At 40.7% G+C, this 17,731-nt stretch overlaps 3 protein-coding genes across 3 annotated transcripts in view; 1 reads left to right on the top strand and 2 right to left on the bottom strand.

Moving 5' to 3' along the window:
- Positions 1-4,821, bottom strand: part of LOC110066999 (glutathione hydrolase 1 proenzyme-like) — a 12,969-nt gene extending 8,148 nt beyond the window's left edge. The window contains exons 1-3 of the mRNA XM_089279342.1: positions 4,616-4,821; positions 2,879-3,354; positions 1-88 (exon numbers count right to left, since the gene is read on the bottom strand). The exon at positions 1-88 is cut by the window's left edge and continues 111 nt beyond it. Coding sequence (XP_089135468.1) covers positions 1-88; positions 2,879-3,354; positions 4,616-4,689 — 638 coding nt within the window. The 5' untranslated portion in view covers positions 4,690-4,821. The remainder of the gene's footprint in view (positions 89-2,878; positions 3,355-4,615) is intronic.
- LOC149097048 (uncharacterized) overlaps positions 1-17,731 on the top strand; it is a 347,996-nt gene that overhangs the window by 272,179 nt on the left and 58,086 nt on the right. The gene's annotated exons all lie outside the window — the stretch shown is intronic.
- On the bottom strand, positions 5,490-15,735 carry LOC110066998 (scoloptoxin SSD14-like). Its single transcript, XM_089279343.1, has 8 exons — positions 15,448-15,735; positions 13,897-14,372; positions 13,187-13,388; positions 12,364-12,668; positions 11,623-11,759; positions 10,660-10,850; positions 10,327-10,567; positions 5,490-6,189 (listed from the first exon to the last, which is right to left on the bottom strand). The coding sequence occupies exons 1-8, from the start codon at positions 15,513-15,515 to the stop codon at positions 5,923-5,925; spliced, it is 1,887 nt and encodes a 628-aa protein (XP_089135469.1). The 5' UTR covers positions 15,516-15,735; the 3' UTR covers positions 5,490-5,922.

Below are 17,731 nucleotides of genomic sequence, written 5' to 3'. Positions count from 1 at the left end.
ACCAGAACCGCCCAGGGCAGTTTGCCATACTTTGTCCAGGCTTCAAAGAATCCTTTCACCTCACCGGGTACACCGGCGGCTGTCGCACCTGCAAAACCACAAACCAACAGCAAACAATAACTTTTCATGAAACCCCCTTAAAAGCTTTCGCCCTCCGCCGCGCTAAACCATTGCCTTCTGTAGCTAGCTAGTAAACGCTCAAAGATGATTTTTTGCGAGCTACTGTCGTTCATTTTAGGTTTGTGTTTTAATTTAAACCACGCGACCTTATTTACGGAGTTCTCACTGAGTTTGATATGAAACATTTAATTGAAAAGTCTGGTATGAACGAAGAGGAAACAGGAGCAAAAAAACAAAAAAAACACGGAAAGATATAAGCCCGACACAATATCATTCAGAAAGTGAAAACAGATAACGTACATAAGATATACACTCCAATTAAGTTTGTTATCCTATTTGTGGTTCTTCTAGATATCCTTTCATATACTTCAGTGTAGTTTTGTGAGAACATGATGGACTCTGGGCAACACAACTGTAGTCCTTTGATGGCGGCCGCGTAAAGGAAACTTTTAATTCATTTAACTCGCACGAGGCGTATAATTTATAGAAACCTTAGCCTGCGTAGCAAGCATTTCCGTAGGGTTTGGAAGCAAAGAAAGACCGAAGAACGGGATTCTCGGTGTTTTGTCTGCGCGGAAAATGGGGCGAGAACCAAAAAAAAAAAGGGGGGGGCTGGGAGAGGGGAAGGAAGGAAACGCTTGCAGACAAACCCCTAGATTTTCAAAACCTCCGTTCGCCAGCGAACGGAGCTCGTGATTGGCTGGGCTAGTCCAATATTATTGACATGTGTCGATCAAAGGTATTTTAATACCTTTGAGTGCCTGACAAAGGGGGAAGACGCGTTCGAAGCTTGGTTACAAAACGCTTTAACTTTTCTCGCTGAACGAGGATTTAGTCGTCAGTTTTGACAGTACGATAGAAATCCTGTAGTTCAATGCCAACGCTTTGCTTTTTCGAAGCCTGCACATTATTGCACGAGTAAGCGCGACACAATTTGCAGCTGTTCCTTTAATTTTAACATCACTTTCTTGAATGCCACATGCGCCGAGGACAAGATAATAAACCACGGGACAGAAAATTCGCACTACTTGTACTGCGTGGGAAAACCTAGTGATTTCGTCTGGCTTGTTACATGGCAACATGTTGTCGTAGGTACTCTGACATTTCATTAGAAGCATTTTTGTGGACAGCATTTAGAACCTCTGGGTACAATTCTGAATGATTTGTTATAGTATTAACTGCGGCATGCCAGTTTTTGTCACATATTTGCCTTACCAAAAATTTAGTCGTCTCGTCGCGGGGAATTCTTACGAGGTCATTTTACAGACAACTTTGACTTGGAGGCCTCCTAGGGGAAGATTATCTTTATTCAGATACTGGTCAAGATTATCGTTATTTCCCCGGCCTTTCAGATGTTTGAAGCCTCTCCTGCCCAAATTCCAAAGTTTGCCGAGAAGACTTTCCGTTGTTTGTTTTTGCTGCAGGCGATAACAGTCGAACCGATTTGCGGATCTGGCGTTTCCAGCAAACGCTTCTTTACTGGTATTGCCTTTGTGGGAGTTGACTTGCTAATTTTACCTTGTATCGATTCCTGGACGAATGAATACAGTGATCCAAAATTTCGAATCATGCGAGCACAAGGATTACTAACGCGACTGGAATACTTGTCATATTTTAACTTTCTGGCAGATTTGTGCTAAAACTTCACCCTTGCAGTCCTTCCTTTTAGATGGATTGGGTAGAAATATAGCTTGATTATAAATTACCAAATTTAATTTATCGAGATTTCTCCGTTCCCACCGTGCTCTCGTTGTTTCAGACATATTTTGACAAGTAACGTTTATTTTGGTTCAAAGTTCACTTCCGCTACGGAAGGCTGAAGATTTTATTGGTTAATTTATGACAGCCGATGGCAGGACGAAATCTCAGTGTGCGCACTCAGGCACGAAAGGCCAAGTGGGCGGTTTTCAAAATCCAGGGGTTTGTCTGCAAGCGTTTCCTTCCTTCCTTCCCCTCCCCCTCCCCCCTCTTTTACTCGTTCCATTTTTCGCGCTGTAATTCTTTGCTTCCGAACCCCACAGAAACGCTTGCTACGCAGGCTATAGAAACCTTTGGTCACAATTTTCAGAAAATAGACGATTTCTGAGGAGATTGCGCAAAGAATATTTCGAAAGAAAACTCTATCTCCACCTATGTTTCAGTGAACACCGCACAGTCCAGGTTGCCTCCTTTTCAGAACATCACCTCATTTAGAGCAAATTGAAATGTCTACATCATTCAGTCGTTTGAAGAATTCAGTAAAACGATACTCAAAACTCACTGATATGCTCCTCGTTTTTAATTTATCACCTCGCATCCAAAGCAAGTTCAGAAAATTTTTTAAATGCGCTGGGTTACAATAAAACGGGATCTACAAGATCAAGAGCCCATAACTAGGAGCGCACAACTCCCATATTAAGGGTATGTCGAGACTTTTACAGACCGGTCTATTTTTAGGCTTCTCTTCCCGCGAAATAGATCAGTTCTGGTCTACATGAGGGCGCATCGGTAAGGAACAAAATTGCTTACCTCGCATCGTTTCTTTAGGTGAAATGACGACGTCAGTTAAAAATTAAGTCCGTGCTTGTGATTGGTCACTGAGGTTCCTGGGGGGTCTGAATTCGCGGTAAAATCAAACTAAAAATGGATCGGTCTGTGAAAACGCCGTGACAGGAACGTGTGGTGGTTGCAGGCTCCTAGTGATAGGCTCCTGACAAGGTTGAGTCTCACTTAAACAAATTCTACTGGCGTTTAATCAAGCACTTCTGTCTTTACTTACCTATTGTCGAGCTCATTCTCCCTCCAACATACATCGTTCTATTGGCTTTCCCTGGCGCTTCCTCGCGAAAGTCAATCACCTCTACGAACCTCGTACTCTTCTTGTACACCACCATAAAGCCGCCCCCACCCACTCCAGCGGAATGCATGTTGTAAACACCAATGCAGAACAAGGCGGCGATCGCCGAATCCATGGCAGAACCCCCTTTCTTTAAAATGTCCCGGCCAATCTCTGAGCAGAGACCGGCATCCGATGCTACTACGGCGTGTTTGTATGGGCCATCCGCCCCTGGGGGTCCGGTCGGTGGTGGTAGTATAGGTTTCGGGGTTGGTGTCACGCTTGGGTGGGGTTTGGTAACAGGTTTGTCCGGTTTGGACTGCTTTTCTCTCGTCAGGACAATGGTGAGAGCGATGACGATTGCCACCACAATGATAGTGACTACCAGAACGATAATAAGAATTCGTCGGTTGTTAGTTCTATAAAGTAAGAGCAGATATGTATGGGTTATTGACCAAGTGTGAGGTCAAGATGGTTGGATATTGGCCAAGTTCTTTTTTTGCGTGTTCAGTATGGACCGAGACGGAGTCGAGGTCCATAAACTCGCAAAAAAAGACCGAGGCCAATATTCAGCCATCTTGACCGAACAAGCTTGGTCAATAAAGGATTTATTATATGGCTTACGGGGAAATTTTTCTTGCGGGACAAGGAGGGTAGTCCCGAGCGGGCAAGATAGCTCCATCTTGCCCGCTCGGGTAGCCAATCACAACGCAGGATTTGATTCATCTTGCCCGCTCACGGAGCTAGCCATATAATAAACGTAGTTCACTCGTTTTAATCAGTTTAAAACGTCACTACGTTTTGTCTAATGCCTTGACCGTGTGCTTGTGCAGCCACTACCGGTAATTTCGATGTTAATAATATTTCTCCAAGAAGTTATGTGACGTGCGTCATATCAAGCTTTAATGCCCGCAAGCTGGCTCCAAAATTACCTTAACATCATTCAGACAACAAATACATTCGAAAACAGAAATGTCATACGCTATAATCTAAGAATATTTACAAGAATATTTTCAGCCTAAAAATCGACGGAAAAATACATGAAAATAACAATATTCAGCCTCGGCCGGAAAAACAATATTTTTATAAAAAAGAGTGTATTTTTTTGTTTATTATTTTAAACCGCTTGACCCTCCAACAGGCTTTTATCCAAAAGAAAAAGAGGTCAAATTGTTTGCCTGTTTAACGTATGTTAATGAGTAAGTCCTTGTGAATATTCACAAGCACGCAATTACCAGACCGAGTCACAATCTGTTGTCGAGAACCGAGTTGGAAGGCTTCGATCAGGGCCAAACGACAAACTGAAATTATCTGTAAAGAATAAAGTACATTAGAGAAAGGTAGAGGGATAAGGAGAGATTCCCTCCTCTAGCTTCCGAAACAGTCTTGATAAAGGTAATCAGTGAGGCATGTCAACACTGTTATCGTGACGCGTACTTCAGACTGTTTCCCTAACACTGTTTACAACGAAGGACCGACGCCGTCCGCGCAAATCGAGTCAGAACTATCTGTCCATGTACGCCGGGCAACAACAGGTCAAAAAATAGAATATCAACCGCAAGCTCCGAGGTATTATCGAGGTATTATCGGTATTAAATCAATTGTTATCAAACATGCAGTTCTGATATTACACTAGCCAGGCGTTTCGTTGGCTGATCGCATGACACATTCGAGTCTTACCTTTTACGAGGGGTGTCTTCCTCGATTTGAACCGGCTTGTACGAAACCTCCTTTGCAGTTTCTTGGCTGCTCATTTTGCCTCGTACACACCCTTCAATGTAAAGGAAAATCAACAAACACGCTTGGTGTAAGATAAGGAGCGCAACCACCTCGCTAAGATCAAATCTCCGTACTTGTGTACATTAAAATTGAGCACAGAATAACGTAATTTATGCAAGAAGCATCAAAAATAAATCAATTATGTAAACAATGGCCCCGCGCTAAGAAGCCCAGCTAGACTAGATCGTTTTTATCATGGCGTCATACGCACAAACATTTCTCGTAGTTGTATGAACGCTTGTAAAGATTTGTGGTAGTTGCAGTAAAGATCGTGGAAAATATAAGGACGGCATAAACTGACAAAGTAGGCTTTCTCAGATTTTCGAGGAATATCTTATTCAGACCTGTTTGGAAATGCAGATTGATCTGATTGATTCAGAAAATTATTTTGGTTTTGTCGTTGGCAATGGAAATTTCAAAGCTCGACCAAACGATAAAATCGCTATGTTCTCGGCAATTACGAATATTTGCTGACAAACTGGAAAAACCGAATAATTACATCCAACAAGATGATTTTAAGCTTGACTTGCACCTAAACATGCGGTTGCTATAGCAATTTCAAATGACGTGGAGAAACAATTTAATCATCAAAATTTCGGTGAGGGTTGATAAACAGCTATTGAAAGTTTCAGTCTTACAGAGTAAACGAAATTCAACAAATATTCTGGAACTCTAATTGATTGGCACGTTCAAGAGGTGTTTAACTACAGGGGCGGTCCGGGAGTTGGAAAAATACAATAATTATCAGACACTGCATGTTGGATGCTGTGATCCATTTGTCAAGGTTAAATTAAACTTTATTTCACCTTTTTTTTCGCTCATTCACTTTCACACTTAAAAAAAACAGACCTTCATCAATTGAATTGGCTTTAAAAGGAGCTACATTACGGTTTGCGCATCTTAAAAAGTTAAGCCTAAATTTTTCAAGTTCGTCGTTTGCAATCCGTGTTAATCTTTTCCCGATCCTTTACCATCCTTATTCCTTTATGGAATAAAGGAATAAGGATGGTTAAGTTTTTTTCTTAGTAAACTACTATTTTCTGGTTTCCTTCAATTTAAAGGTAGTTTTGTACGTGCTCCAACTAGCTCAAAACACTGTTACTGAGCTCCTTTAATACACTAGAAAATATAGAGCAGGGAACTTATGAAGGTTCCATAGTTATCCTTAAAATATGCACAGTCAATGAAGTAACAGAATTGAGATCTCCTCAGTACCCAGCAGCCCAGCCACTCTTCCTGGGGTCGGATTTGCCTGTCAGTGTTCCATCCTCATTTCTGGCCACAGCTTGAACGACTGCGTAACCGCTTATATTCCTGACCTCATGTCCAAGCCTTTGTAGGCCTTCCTGGATGGAGAGGGGCATGGGGTAATCTTTATCGATACGAATGTACATCGGAAGTAACTGATGATGGAGTCTGGGTTCGACAACGGCTTGCGGTAGAGTTCGGTTGAACCAAAGGTAATTCATCGTGACCTAAAAAAAAAAGTTCCAATTTTGTTAAATGCTGTTTACACCATCAGGACACCTACCTTTGTGTCTGCTAGGTTTCGCTGAGGCCAGATCTTAACATCGATCCTCGCGGCGCTAGCCCTGCCTTGCTCACTTACGCAAACATAGGCACGCAAGACGTGCAAGAGTTATTTTTTTCTGTGAAGTTTTGTAGATAGAAGCATTCATGGTACAGTAATGATTTGGTTAATTTGACAAGTTTTTTTGGTTGCGATGTTACATCGGTCATGGTAAGATAGCTAAATAGTAAGCCATAAAATGTTTGACTGAACAAACTACAGTAATCTGACATGTCTCCAGATCAATGTAGTTATCATCTTATTTTCTAACGGGCAATTTGATTCGCTCTTTGATACAACCCGCACTGTGATTAGTGTGACACCCGCACATGCATAACTCCCTCGCTCACCGATCACATAACCCTTCCAACCCCCAAGAGAAATTTTTGCTCAAAAATACTCAAGTTACAGTACCGCTCAAAAGTAAGTTACCACCTCTCGTCTCGTTTCTCGCGAGACGAGTCTCGTTTCTCTCGAGACGTTTCTCGTTTCTCTCGAGAATCACTGAAGCGTTTAGTATGGCGTATATTACGCGTAAGAAACCGGTTACGGGTAACGATTGCTGCTCTGCAGTTCGTTGTCAAATCGATGGGACCGTCCAACATAAAATATGCATCGATCGTTTGCTCGATTCATATCGAACAAAGGTAATATCGAACAACGAACGTAACTACAAGTAGAGTTACATGCATTTCAATTCGTGCGATCACGGGGGCAAAGAGTTGATTTTGCGAATCTTGCTCACTCTGAATGATTCAGTTACCTACATTTGCTCGCTCTGCAATAACCGCTAACTCAAACAAACATTTAATTTTGCATAGGAGAAAAACGTTCCGGCTTTCGGCATGCGCCAGCGAGTCAATTGTGAATGGGAGTCATGAAAGCGTCACGGAAATTGTTGAAAAAATGATATCTCCGGTTCTATTTGGCATAAATCGTTCATTCAAACGCTGAAATACGATATCTTTGAAGACAGGAGTTTTTATCAAGGTTTCTGAGATGCGCCGTAAACATTACATGTAGTTTTAAATTTTTCTGCCAGCGCGAGTTTTGTCTAGCGGCACGCGTCGACAAGTCGACAACATACAGTAATGAACTTTTATCGTTCTCCAAAACGTCAAGGCAAACACTAAAAATATATTTCCAGTTCTATTTGGCATAAATCGTTTATTCAAACGGCAAAATACTATATCTTTGAAGACAGGAGTTTCTAATAATGTTTATGTGATGCGACGTTTACAGTAACTCAATGTTTTTGCAAGGGAAAGGTCTGTCTAGCGGCAGTCGATTTAATACGCAGATGAAGTTTGTTTTGCAAAGCGTCGCGGCAACAACATCGCCGGTTCTATTTGATATAAATCGTTTTTTTCCAATGGCACAATACACTCTCTTTAACAGATAGAATTTTTGTTGCTCGACAACGAAGATCTCGAGCGGTATGTGAATAAACATTTTATATATCGGTCGATACAGCGGTCTAGGCCTTCCATAAGATACATGATCCGACTTCTGAACACTGAAACACACTTTTATTACCACATTTGCACATAACTATTATTATCATTGGCCAGCTAGTCTAAGAGTCGTGATCTTTTCTAAATTACATTCATGACAACAGAAACTTTCTCTTCGAACGGCAATACTGTACTTGAGCGCGCTCAAATCCACGAAACTATGTTGTTATCTCTCAATCTTTCTTATATGAACTTGAACACGTGAGAATCTCCGATTTTAAGACTGATGAATAAAAAGTTAGTCGAGGTTTCATGATCAAAACGTGGTTTAGCATTTTTACGAGTATGAATAAAAAGTTAGTCGAGGTTTCATGATCAAAGCGTGGTTTAACATGTTTAAGAGTATGAATAAAAAGTTAGTTGAGGTTTCATGATCAAAGCGTGGTTTAGCATGTTTACGAGTATGAAAAGTTAGTCGAAGTTTCATGATCAAAGCGTGGTGTCGCATGTTCACAAGTTTGAATAAAATGTTAGTTGACGTTTCATGATCAAAGTGTGGTGTCGCATGTGTTCACAAGTTTGAATAAAATGTTAGAGGTTTGATGTGGCAAAAAGCGTGTGAACACAAATATGGATAAAAAGTTGGTCGAGGCTCAGTGATTAAAGTGTGTGTTCAAAAGGTAGTCGAGATTCCTTATGTTTACAAAGCGTGTGTTGTCAAGCGTACACAAGTATGAATAAAAAGTTAGTCAAGTCGGATTTCATGTGCAAAGCGAGCGTTCACAAGTTCGAATAAATTAGTTATTCGAATGTAAAGTGAAGTGAAGTATGATCAAAGCGTGGCGTGCTCACAACTTTTGAATAAAAAGTTCGAGGCTTATGTGCAAAGCGTGTGTTCGCAAGTTTGAATATTAAATTATTCGACGGAACACTTAGCGTCGTTTCATATGTTCGCAATCTTTGGATAAAAAGTTCGTCGAGTTTCCCGACAAATCAGTTGGGAGCGATAGTTGGCAAAACATAGGCGGCGCTGCTGTGTTGACTTGGTGATCTCGATCGCTGCTTTAACTTCCCACACGTAGATCGGGTGACAAAACTCCACAACTTTTATCGTGAATGTATTTACAAAAACTAAACGTTAAGCAAGTCTGGCTGGAATAAAAAAAGGTTTGGCCGATGTATATGAAACAATACTGGACGCTTGAGAATTTATAATAAACACATGGTACACACGCATTGCTGATGAGAATGAAAATCGTGTCTACCACGCTCATCGATACGATACGATACAGACGTCTTATTAACAAAACAGGTTTCGAATACCGACGAATGCGTAGCATTGGTACTTCCAGTGCACTCGCGAGAAACGAGACTCATCTCGTTTCTCTCGAGACGAGTCTCGCGAGAAACGAGACGCGTCTCGCGAGACGGTGGTAACTTACTTTTGAGCGGTACTGTAATTTAGAGACTTTTTCGCATTTTACACAAGTCGTAAGTTTACCTTTTTACACAACACAACACAACACAACTTCACCGAAAATAGAAAGAAAGAGAAAAAAAAATCTCTGACACGTTGAAAGTCTGATTTAATTAAATGCACTTTAACTTGGTGCCACGCAGTCTTCAAAGAACATTTGAACAGTTTTCATACTTTTTCCCTTAAAAAATATCGGGCTGAAATGAATGTCATCAAATAAAACTATTAAACCGCTACTGCAGAGACGTAAAAACCGTCCAGAAACAAAACCTTCTTTTTTGTTTAATATCCTGGAAACAGTAGCCGATAACTTGTCAGCTCTAATTGAATTTACTCCCATATAAAAAACAAAAGTGTTAAGTTACCATTTGTTACTAAAGATAGCAAACATCTCGTGGGAAAGAGTGATGACGATTCGTCCGCTCTAATTGAATTTACTCCCTTGTGAAAAACAAGAGTGTCACATTACACTTTGCAACTAAAAACCAAAAATGTCTCGTTATATTTGCATGCAACAAGAACAAAACAATTGTTACCCGCACTTACTATTGTAAACGTTAGAACTGTTTCAAATCTAAAGTCTCGTCCCCTCTAAAGCAAGTCCTAAGAACTAGACGCGACGATTCGTGACCTCTAATTGAATTTACTCCTTGTGAAAAACAAAAGTATCAAGTTACCTTTGTAACTAAAAATAAAAATATCTCGTTGCATTTGCATACCACTAACTCACGAACTGTTTCAAACCTCAAGGCTCATCTCGTTCATTTAACTAAAATCCTCAGCCTAACCCACAGAAAATGTCGAAGTAAACCCAATATATGAATACTTCCTCCTCTTTTATAGAAGAATAAATATGGCCGTTCTGAACTCTATCGGGATCAAATCTTCTCACATACCATTTACCTTTACAACAAGAAATTTGATTGGCTGTTTATAGTAGATCCAATCTGATTGGTGTGACATACATACATCTCTCACTCACTCACTTACTCACTCACTCACTCACTCACTCACTCACCCATTGACCCGTCCATAACATACCCGACGCGCCGACTAAGAGGTATTTTTTTTACAAAAAAATAACTCAAAAAGTGACCTAATCACTGCTCACCAAAGAAATGGCGGTGGTTATTTTTGTCCCACCAGAAGCTCCGATAACCAACCGGGCTTCTCCATCCTTGTCCAAAAATATCGTCGGCGCGGTCGATGACTGGGGCCGTTTGCCAGGCTGAATCATGTTCGATTCAGAAGGTTCGACTCCGTAAGCGTTCTTTTCACCTGGAATCGAAAAGTCGTCCATTTCGTTGTTGTAGATAATGCCTGTTCGAGTTGATCGATATTTTGAGCCAAAGCTGAAAGGGAGAAATAATAAAATATTAATCAAACTTGATAGCGAGCAAAGGCACTTCATTTCCTATATTTCCACTTTATCTAAGGCACTCACTAGTAATTTATCGTGGTAGTTGCAGAGACTGTATCGCCATTTTCCGCGATAATAGACAAATGAGTTGTTCCCTGCCGGCTCGAGTTGGAATAGAAGTCCCCGTAATACCGGTAATCTGTAAAAGTTCGGTTGTCCCAAATCTTCTGTCGTATAGATTCGGCAAAATCGGCGTTAGTCATGTTCTTGATAATCTACGAAAAAACGTGGTGATAGTTTTGTTAGCAGCCGTCATCTGATCTATTTTTTCCATATTTTTCTTTTTTCTCTTTCCGAAAGTCTAGCCGTTTTGCAGGCGAGGAGCCCATCTTTATCTCAATTAAGACTCATTTTAGTCGGGAGGTAAATGATCAACCGCGTTTTTTTGAAGTAAGAATTAATGGCCAAACTAAACTCTCGCCAAAAATTATCAGGAAACCACTACCAAATCATGATTTGTTAACTCTAGGGTCGCACTTATTTTCCTGTTTCAATGTATTTCAAAATATTGGCAATATTTGCACCCCTATTTTCGGTTTTCTCGAGCCAATTGCGAAATTAAATCTTTTCATATTTCGGGAAGCCCAGTCTAGTTTGCTGGACGTCGTTTTGGCTTGATATTAAGTCATAATTGGGCTGTGGATTCCACTAAAATACTGTAAACATTTTTTGGGTGCCTTACACTCGGAAGGTTAATTAGTTTTCCATAGCGCGTGGGTACTTTTGAAAATACATGCAGCTATTGGAGCACTTGGTTTCCCCACCTGCCCCCCTTCTTCTAAGGCTCAAAAACGAAAAGAAGCCCAGATTATTAAATTAGATTGCGGATCAGGAGTTCCCTCATTTCGATCCATTTCCTTACCGTTCAGGGACCTTTGAAGGGAGGGGTTGCGGAATGGAGTTGGACCGGAGTAAAGACGAGTTAGAAGTCGGGGAAGAAAATGAGGAGTGTTAGTTAGAATTTTCTCTCGGAAAAACTCAAGTTACCTCGGTAACATTAGCAAAGTCTTCGTCTCCAAGCAATGCTCTGTAAGCGTATGCAAATTTGAACGCCTCTACAATCCTGTGGTATGTCAACACCGAGTTGTTTATTCCCTGTCGGTCGGAAGGCTTCATGTTATAACCTTGATTAAAATAAGGAAAATTGAGGTAATAAATTGAATTAGCCATAACCGCAATAGAAACTGTAGTGTAAAGAATACGTTGTATGAAACACATATGACTGAATATATGCACATTTGCTACAGACGAAGATTTCGATGAAGATGAGGCAATAATGACGACGACGACGGTGATGTTAATGATGATGATGACGACGATGATAATGATGATGATGATGATGATGATGATGATGATGATGGTGTTGATAAAGCTGACGACAATAATAATGTAATTTAGTCGCTGCTCAACTATCATCATCAGTTCCGTTTCTTCGCAGGGGCGGATCAAGGGGGAGAGTGCAGGGGGTGCGCACCCCCCCCACCCCCCCGTAATTGAGATGAAGTCTTCTTCTCCGTAATCGTTTTTAAAAATTGTTGTCTCACCAGTCAGTTACGCCATTCCTTAGTGGTGCACTCCGTATGGAGAGTGGAGTCATGCTGTTCACCGTTAATGGATATTAATTCCCGCTATATCTTCGGAGTATTTCCTCCCACCTAGTTAGGTTTTATAATAATTCAGGATCTATCAATGCTGAGACGTTAATAATGAAGGTAGAAAGTAGCTTACCTTTTAAAATATTGATAATGAAACCTAACACCACCCCACTCCCCGGGGGAGGAGTAGAGTACCACGAGTAGTTTCCCACAGTTCCGTTCGTTGGTCTCTTGAATTTGACTTTATAGTTCTTCAAATCATCTAAGGTGATAATACCACCTCCATCCTTAATGTCTTGTACAATATCTTTGGCAAGTTCACCGTTGTAAAAGTCCTCAGGGTCATTCCGGATTCGTTCCAAGGTTTTGGCAAACTTTGGCATGTACAGTAATTCTCCTGGCTTTTTTAGCTCGCCGTCCTTGTTAAATAGAAGATCCCTTCAAAAGCAAACAAAAAACTTAAGTCAGTTCAGTTACGTTTTTACAAACGAAGTTTGCAGTGCAGGTTTCGAATTAACGACATTCCTAATCTGTAGGTTGTCAGTAAAACTGATAAATATATATATGTTTTTTTCTGTTTACGGTGGCTCAAAACAGTTTCCAGCACTCTTCGATTCAAGACGTAGATTTTGAAATATTATTACCACTTTTTATCAATTGATGCTACGATTATGTTATCAAAAACGCCCCAATCATTGATGAACACGTTTGCAGCGTTTTCGTGACACTATATGTTACCCTTGCAACAGTTTCACCTGCTAAAAGCACCCTTTGAGTTTTGGCTATAAATGTATATATTTCGAATTTTATCAAATTTTGATAAGCAGAATAAGATGCAACTTTTAGCAAAGTTTTTAAAAAAATTCTGCGCATGGGATTCAGGGCCATTATAATTTTGGAAAATTTAATAGAATAGATTTTTTGTCTGTTAATGTGAACTTCTTTACGACGCTCACCTGAATCCAGGAATGGCTTTGAAAACCGGTGAACGTCTTGCCGTTGATGAAGCCGCGCTGTAAGCGGCGTAACCAAACGGAAATCCATTTCTCGCCATGTCAATGGCAGGCTGAACAAGATCCACCCAGTGCAGTTTACCGTACTTCTTCCAGGCTTCAAAGAATCCTTTCACCTCACCGGGGACACCAGCGGCCGCTGCGCCTATTTACAAAAGAATACACAACATGTGTGTACCAAGAAAATACAAGTGACAAGTGGGATATTTCGTGGTATATCACTCGAAAGCGTTGCATGTAACTATTTTATATCATGCCACAGAAAATACAGTGGCCCGCACAATCAAAGTGGCATATACGCGCAGCGCACGACGAGAAGGTTAGGTGCAATACCGTCAGGTATATAACGGCTTTCCTGTATTCGGATTGGCTGTATTTTCTATGGCATGGTATAAATACCAAAACATTATACCACTGCGCGTCTCCTTCTCGCTCTTTAACGGAAACAGCAGTGTATTACTTGGAGAGCTAAATTTAACTTAAAAGTGTCTCACTCCAAAGAGAAATAGTTCTAATACTTCGTTTAATCTTAAGTTGTATATGCTAAGATTCGTTCTTTCTCGGCAAGAATCGCACGCAGGCAGCTGTCCTCTGCTGGGTGTATTTGAAACTTACAATAAAGGACCAGTCTTCATTTACAAAATGTAGCTCACCTAATTTGGAGCTCATTCTCCCTCCAACATACATCGTTTTAGTAGCTTTCCCTGGAGCCTCCTCACGAAAGTCGATCGCCTCTACAAACCTCGTACTCTTCTTGTATACCATCATAAACCCGCCCCCACCCACTCCAGCGGAATGCATGTTGTATACACCAACACAGAACAAGGCTGCAATCGCCGAATCCATGGCGGAACCTCCTTTCTTTAAAATGTCCCGGCCAATCTCCGAGCAGGGACCGGCATCCGATGCTACTACGGCATTTTTGTAGGGGCCATCCGCCTCCGGGGGTCCGGTCGGTGGTGGTAGTATAGGTTTCGGGGTTGGTGTCACGCTTGGTTGGGGTTTGGTAACAGGTTTGTCCGCTTTGGACTGCTTTTCTCTCGTGAAGACAACAGCGAGCGCAATGATGATTGTCAGCAGAATTACAGTGACTACCACGAGAGCAATAATGAGAGGTCGCTTATTAGGTCTACGAGTTAAAAAAAGGTAAATGAGAAATCTTTCTTAGAAATAACGAAGAAGGAAATATACAGCTCACACTTACATGTATTCAGAAAATGATCAGACAGTTTTGTTTTAAAATGAGTTTTTAAATGAATTTTTGTAGTCAATTCCTCTTCTAAGGGGTGTTCCACTTGTTTTCGTGGCTGTGCTGCCCATACCACTTGACCATTTCTTGAGTAAAACAAGAACCTCCATTCCCCCAGAATTATGTTAATCAAAACGGTTTCATATGTTAATGTCTGCAAATAGCTGCGTTGTCATTGGTATTGTTATTGAGTTATATTACGAATTATATGGTTCACTGACGCAGTCGTCTTCAGTAGAAGGTTAAATGTACCAGAATAACTTTAAACTATAGTTCTGTATAGAGCCAAGGGTCAAAATGTTTTGTACCGGAAAAAGGCTGGTTTGTCCAACCGAAATTTAGTACCACAAATTTAAAAATCTTTCTACGTTGCGTCGCTATTTGCTTTTGTATTCTTCATTTTCTATGTTAAGCCGATCAGATCACTATTGATCCAACTTCGCTGTCCGGGATTGCTTGCTTAAACATTTTAAAATGTTCAACAGAGATTAGGATTCTTTGCTCCACCTATCTGAAATAGGACTTTGCCAGGGCCGGGTTTGCCACTTCTCTGCGATAACTGAACTAATAGAGAATATTCTATTTCATTTGGTTTCACAATGGGGTCTTATCAAGCATGTCTACTAAGCCATGTCTTGCTGTAAATACAGTCAACCCCCTGACCGTTCACAGACAACTCGGTGAACCCTACGTGCGCTTTAGGCGGTTTCGTATTACGCCCGAGGCGGACACGTCTCTGAGGCGTGCAGTCGCCGTCTCTGCGTGCGACATGTGTCTGCCTAAGAACCGAGTGAACAAGAAATTGACTGTGTGTCGCATCTATCTCGAACCCACCGCAACGAATTATCACAATAACTAGAAATGACTCAATTTACACGTAATAGCAAACTTGCTCTTCGGTCAGAACTCTCACCAACGGTTTTGTACATGATGGCGGATAGTAAATGAGTCTCACCTTTTTCGTGTAGTGCCTTCTTCGATATTAACTGGTGTATACAAAACCTCCTTTGCCTCACTACTCATTTTTCTAAGTATACAGCCGTAATCAAGCAAAGATGAAGAAATGTTGTTGAGAAGGTATGATCTTGACCCCGTCCAGAACTGTTTTTTCTGCTCTACACTAACCCACGTCCCTGTACAAAATTATGCGTGCAGATACAAAATGCAATGTCATTACCCAAACAAAGGCGTCACACGCTTCGAGTATTCTATCAAGGGACCCAGCGAAAGAAAGTCACTTACAATAACAATTTGCTGTATATAAATAAGATACAGCATTTCTCTTTAATGATTTGAAGTTCCGCTTTTGTGGCAGAGGTTTTGATTAATTATTAACCTTAGGGTATCACCAGCCATGGTGTTGTCCTCACATTCTCAGCTTGCTCTAGGGGATCGAGTCAGTTGGTGAGGAACGCGAAGGAAGAAGTTTGCGCAATTGGACGAAGCTCTTTAACCAACCGAACGCGAACGTCCGTGACAAGTCGGGGTTTTCTAACGACTAAAGGAAGGTTTTCGCACGGGACATTCGTCTTAGCATTTCTTTCCCTACATCTTACCCTATTTAACGACGGAATGCTACAGTTTTAAAAACTGACCGAGCTATTTCTGTATAAGAATTCATGTGGATTAAGGCCCAACGAACAAATACATGCATAATTGTGTTTTTTCAGCTCATTGCTCGAAGGACAAATGCTACGCAGTAATGTTATCCAATTACGGGGCGCCGACACAGTTTCTTCTGAGCTTTTATCCTGATTTATTATATGGCTGTTTCACAAGAACTAGGAACTACAGACTTTTGATTGAATTTGATTTGCTGAAATCGCCATTGACAGCGGGCTAGATTTTCCCATCTACACCGGCATCTAGAAATACAAAAAATATTGAAGAATTTCTTTTGGAAAAAGACTGATGAGAAAAAGAAGTAAAGAGGACGAGGAAACTTTGGCAGATTTAAGCTTAGCTAATCGCCGCTTGCAAGCAAAATGTCAGCTAATACAAACCAGTTACATCAAACTTATTGAATTTTTCTTGTTTGCTGATAGCAATCGTCTAAACTGAACCGCGTGAACGCCAAGACCTGGGTCAAATGGTCACTAAAGTGTGTACATTATACTTTGAACTGAATTGGACAAGTTTTTCTTGACCTGCACCATTATAAAACCTCTATTTCAACATTTTGGGATAGGTGGAACTGCAATCAGGGATGACTTTTCAAATATGTGACCGAGTTAATCGCAAGATATGTTGCTGGAATAAGTGGTCCAAATTAATAATAATGATAATTAAAATATTTAAACAGGGAGCCCACTTCACTACAAGATGCTCTTCAGTGGGGCCCTGCATGAATATATATTAAAAGTTAAAATAAAAGTCAAGTTAAATGTTTAAAAGCTTAAAGGTAAAATGCATATATACATCAAAGGAAAAAAACATAAATATAAAATAAATAGAGGATATTACACGGTGGCGAGAAGATATGAATTTTATGTTCGAGTGGCAAGAACAATATCTCACGAGTGAGCGAAGCGAACGAGTGAGATATTGTTCTTGCCACGAGAACATAAAATTCATATCTTCGAGCCAACGTGTAATGTTCTTTTTATTATATGGAGAAACCAATTCAACAAAAGCAAAAGGCGGGAATTGTGACTTCATTGAACGATACGACACTCACAAAGGTGACATACGGAAAATACGCCACTCGGGTCCCGGATGAAGTGGCGTATGGAATCTACGAGTGGTTTAGTTCCCAGTAAAACACTCTTCTCCATATAATAATAAAAGTTATTACAGGTTTGCTTTGAAATAACTGTAGTGAGGAGGTGTCACGTGTCTCCTGATATGAAACGTATGAAGAGTTTTAAAAAGTTTGACCTAGGGTGGATCCTTGTTCTATTAAATTTACACTGTTACTATGTTCTTATTATATTATCCCTCAGTTACTTCGTGCGATGAGATTGGTCAATCTAGAGGACGTATAGAGCGTATTTACTCACGTGTCCAGCAGCCATACAAATTTATTGGAACAAAAGAAAGTGTTTACAAAGCAAGAGAGTTCAACTCCCATAGGATTGGTTTGGTAAACCAACATGGCCGCCATTTCAGTGTTTTGGAACACCAATATGGCTGCCATGACGTCATGTGAAAACTCTCTCTTTTACTGCGTGGCTCGCTAAAAATTGAAGCTGTTTTTTTGTCCCGCCCAAATGTCACCTGATTTATTGCCGATTTTTCTC

The sequence above is a fragment of the Orbicella faveolata genome, unplaced genomic scaffold, assembly GCF_042242905.1.
Source record: "Orbicella faveolata isolate gen_17 unplaced genomic scaffold, um_ofav_v1 contig_47, whole genome shotgun sequence".
Taxonomy (NCBI): Eukaryota; Metazoa; Cnidaria; class Anthozoa; order Scleractinia; family Merulinidae; genus Orbicella; species Orbicella faveolata.
This window is presented reverse-complemented; position numbering and strand designations above follow the sequence as displayed.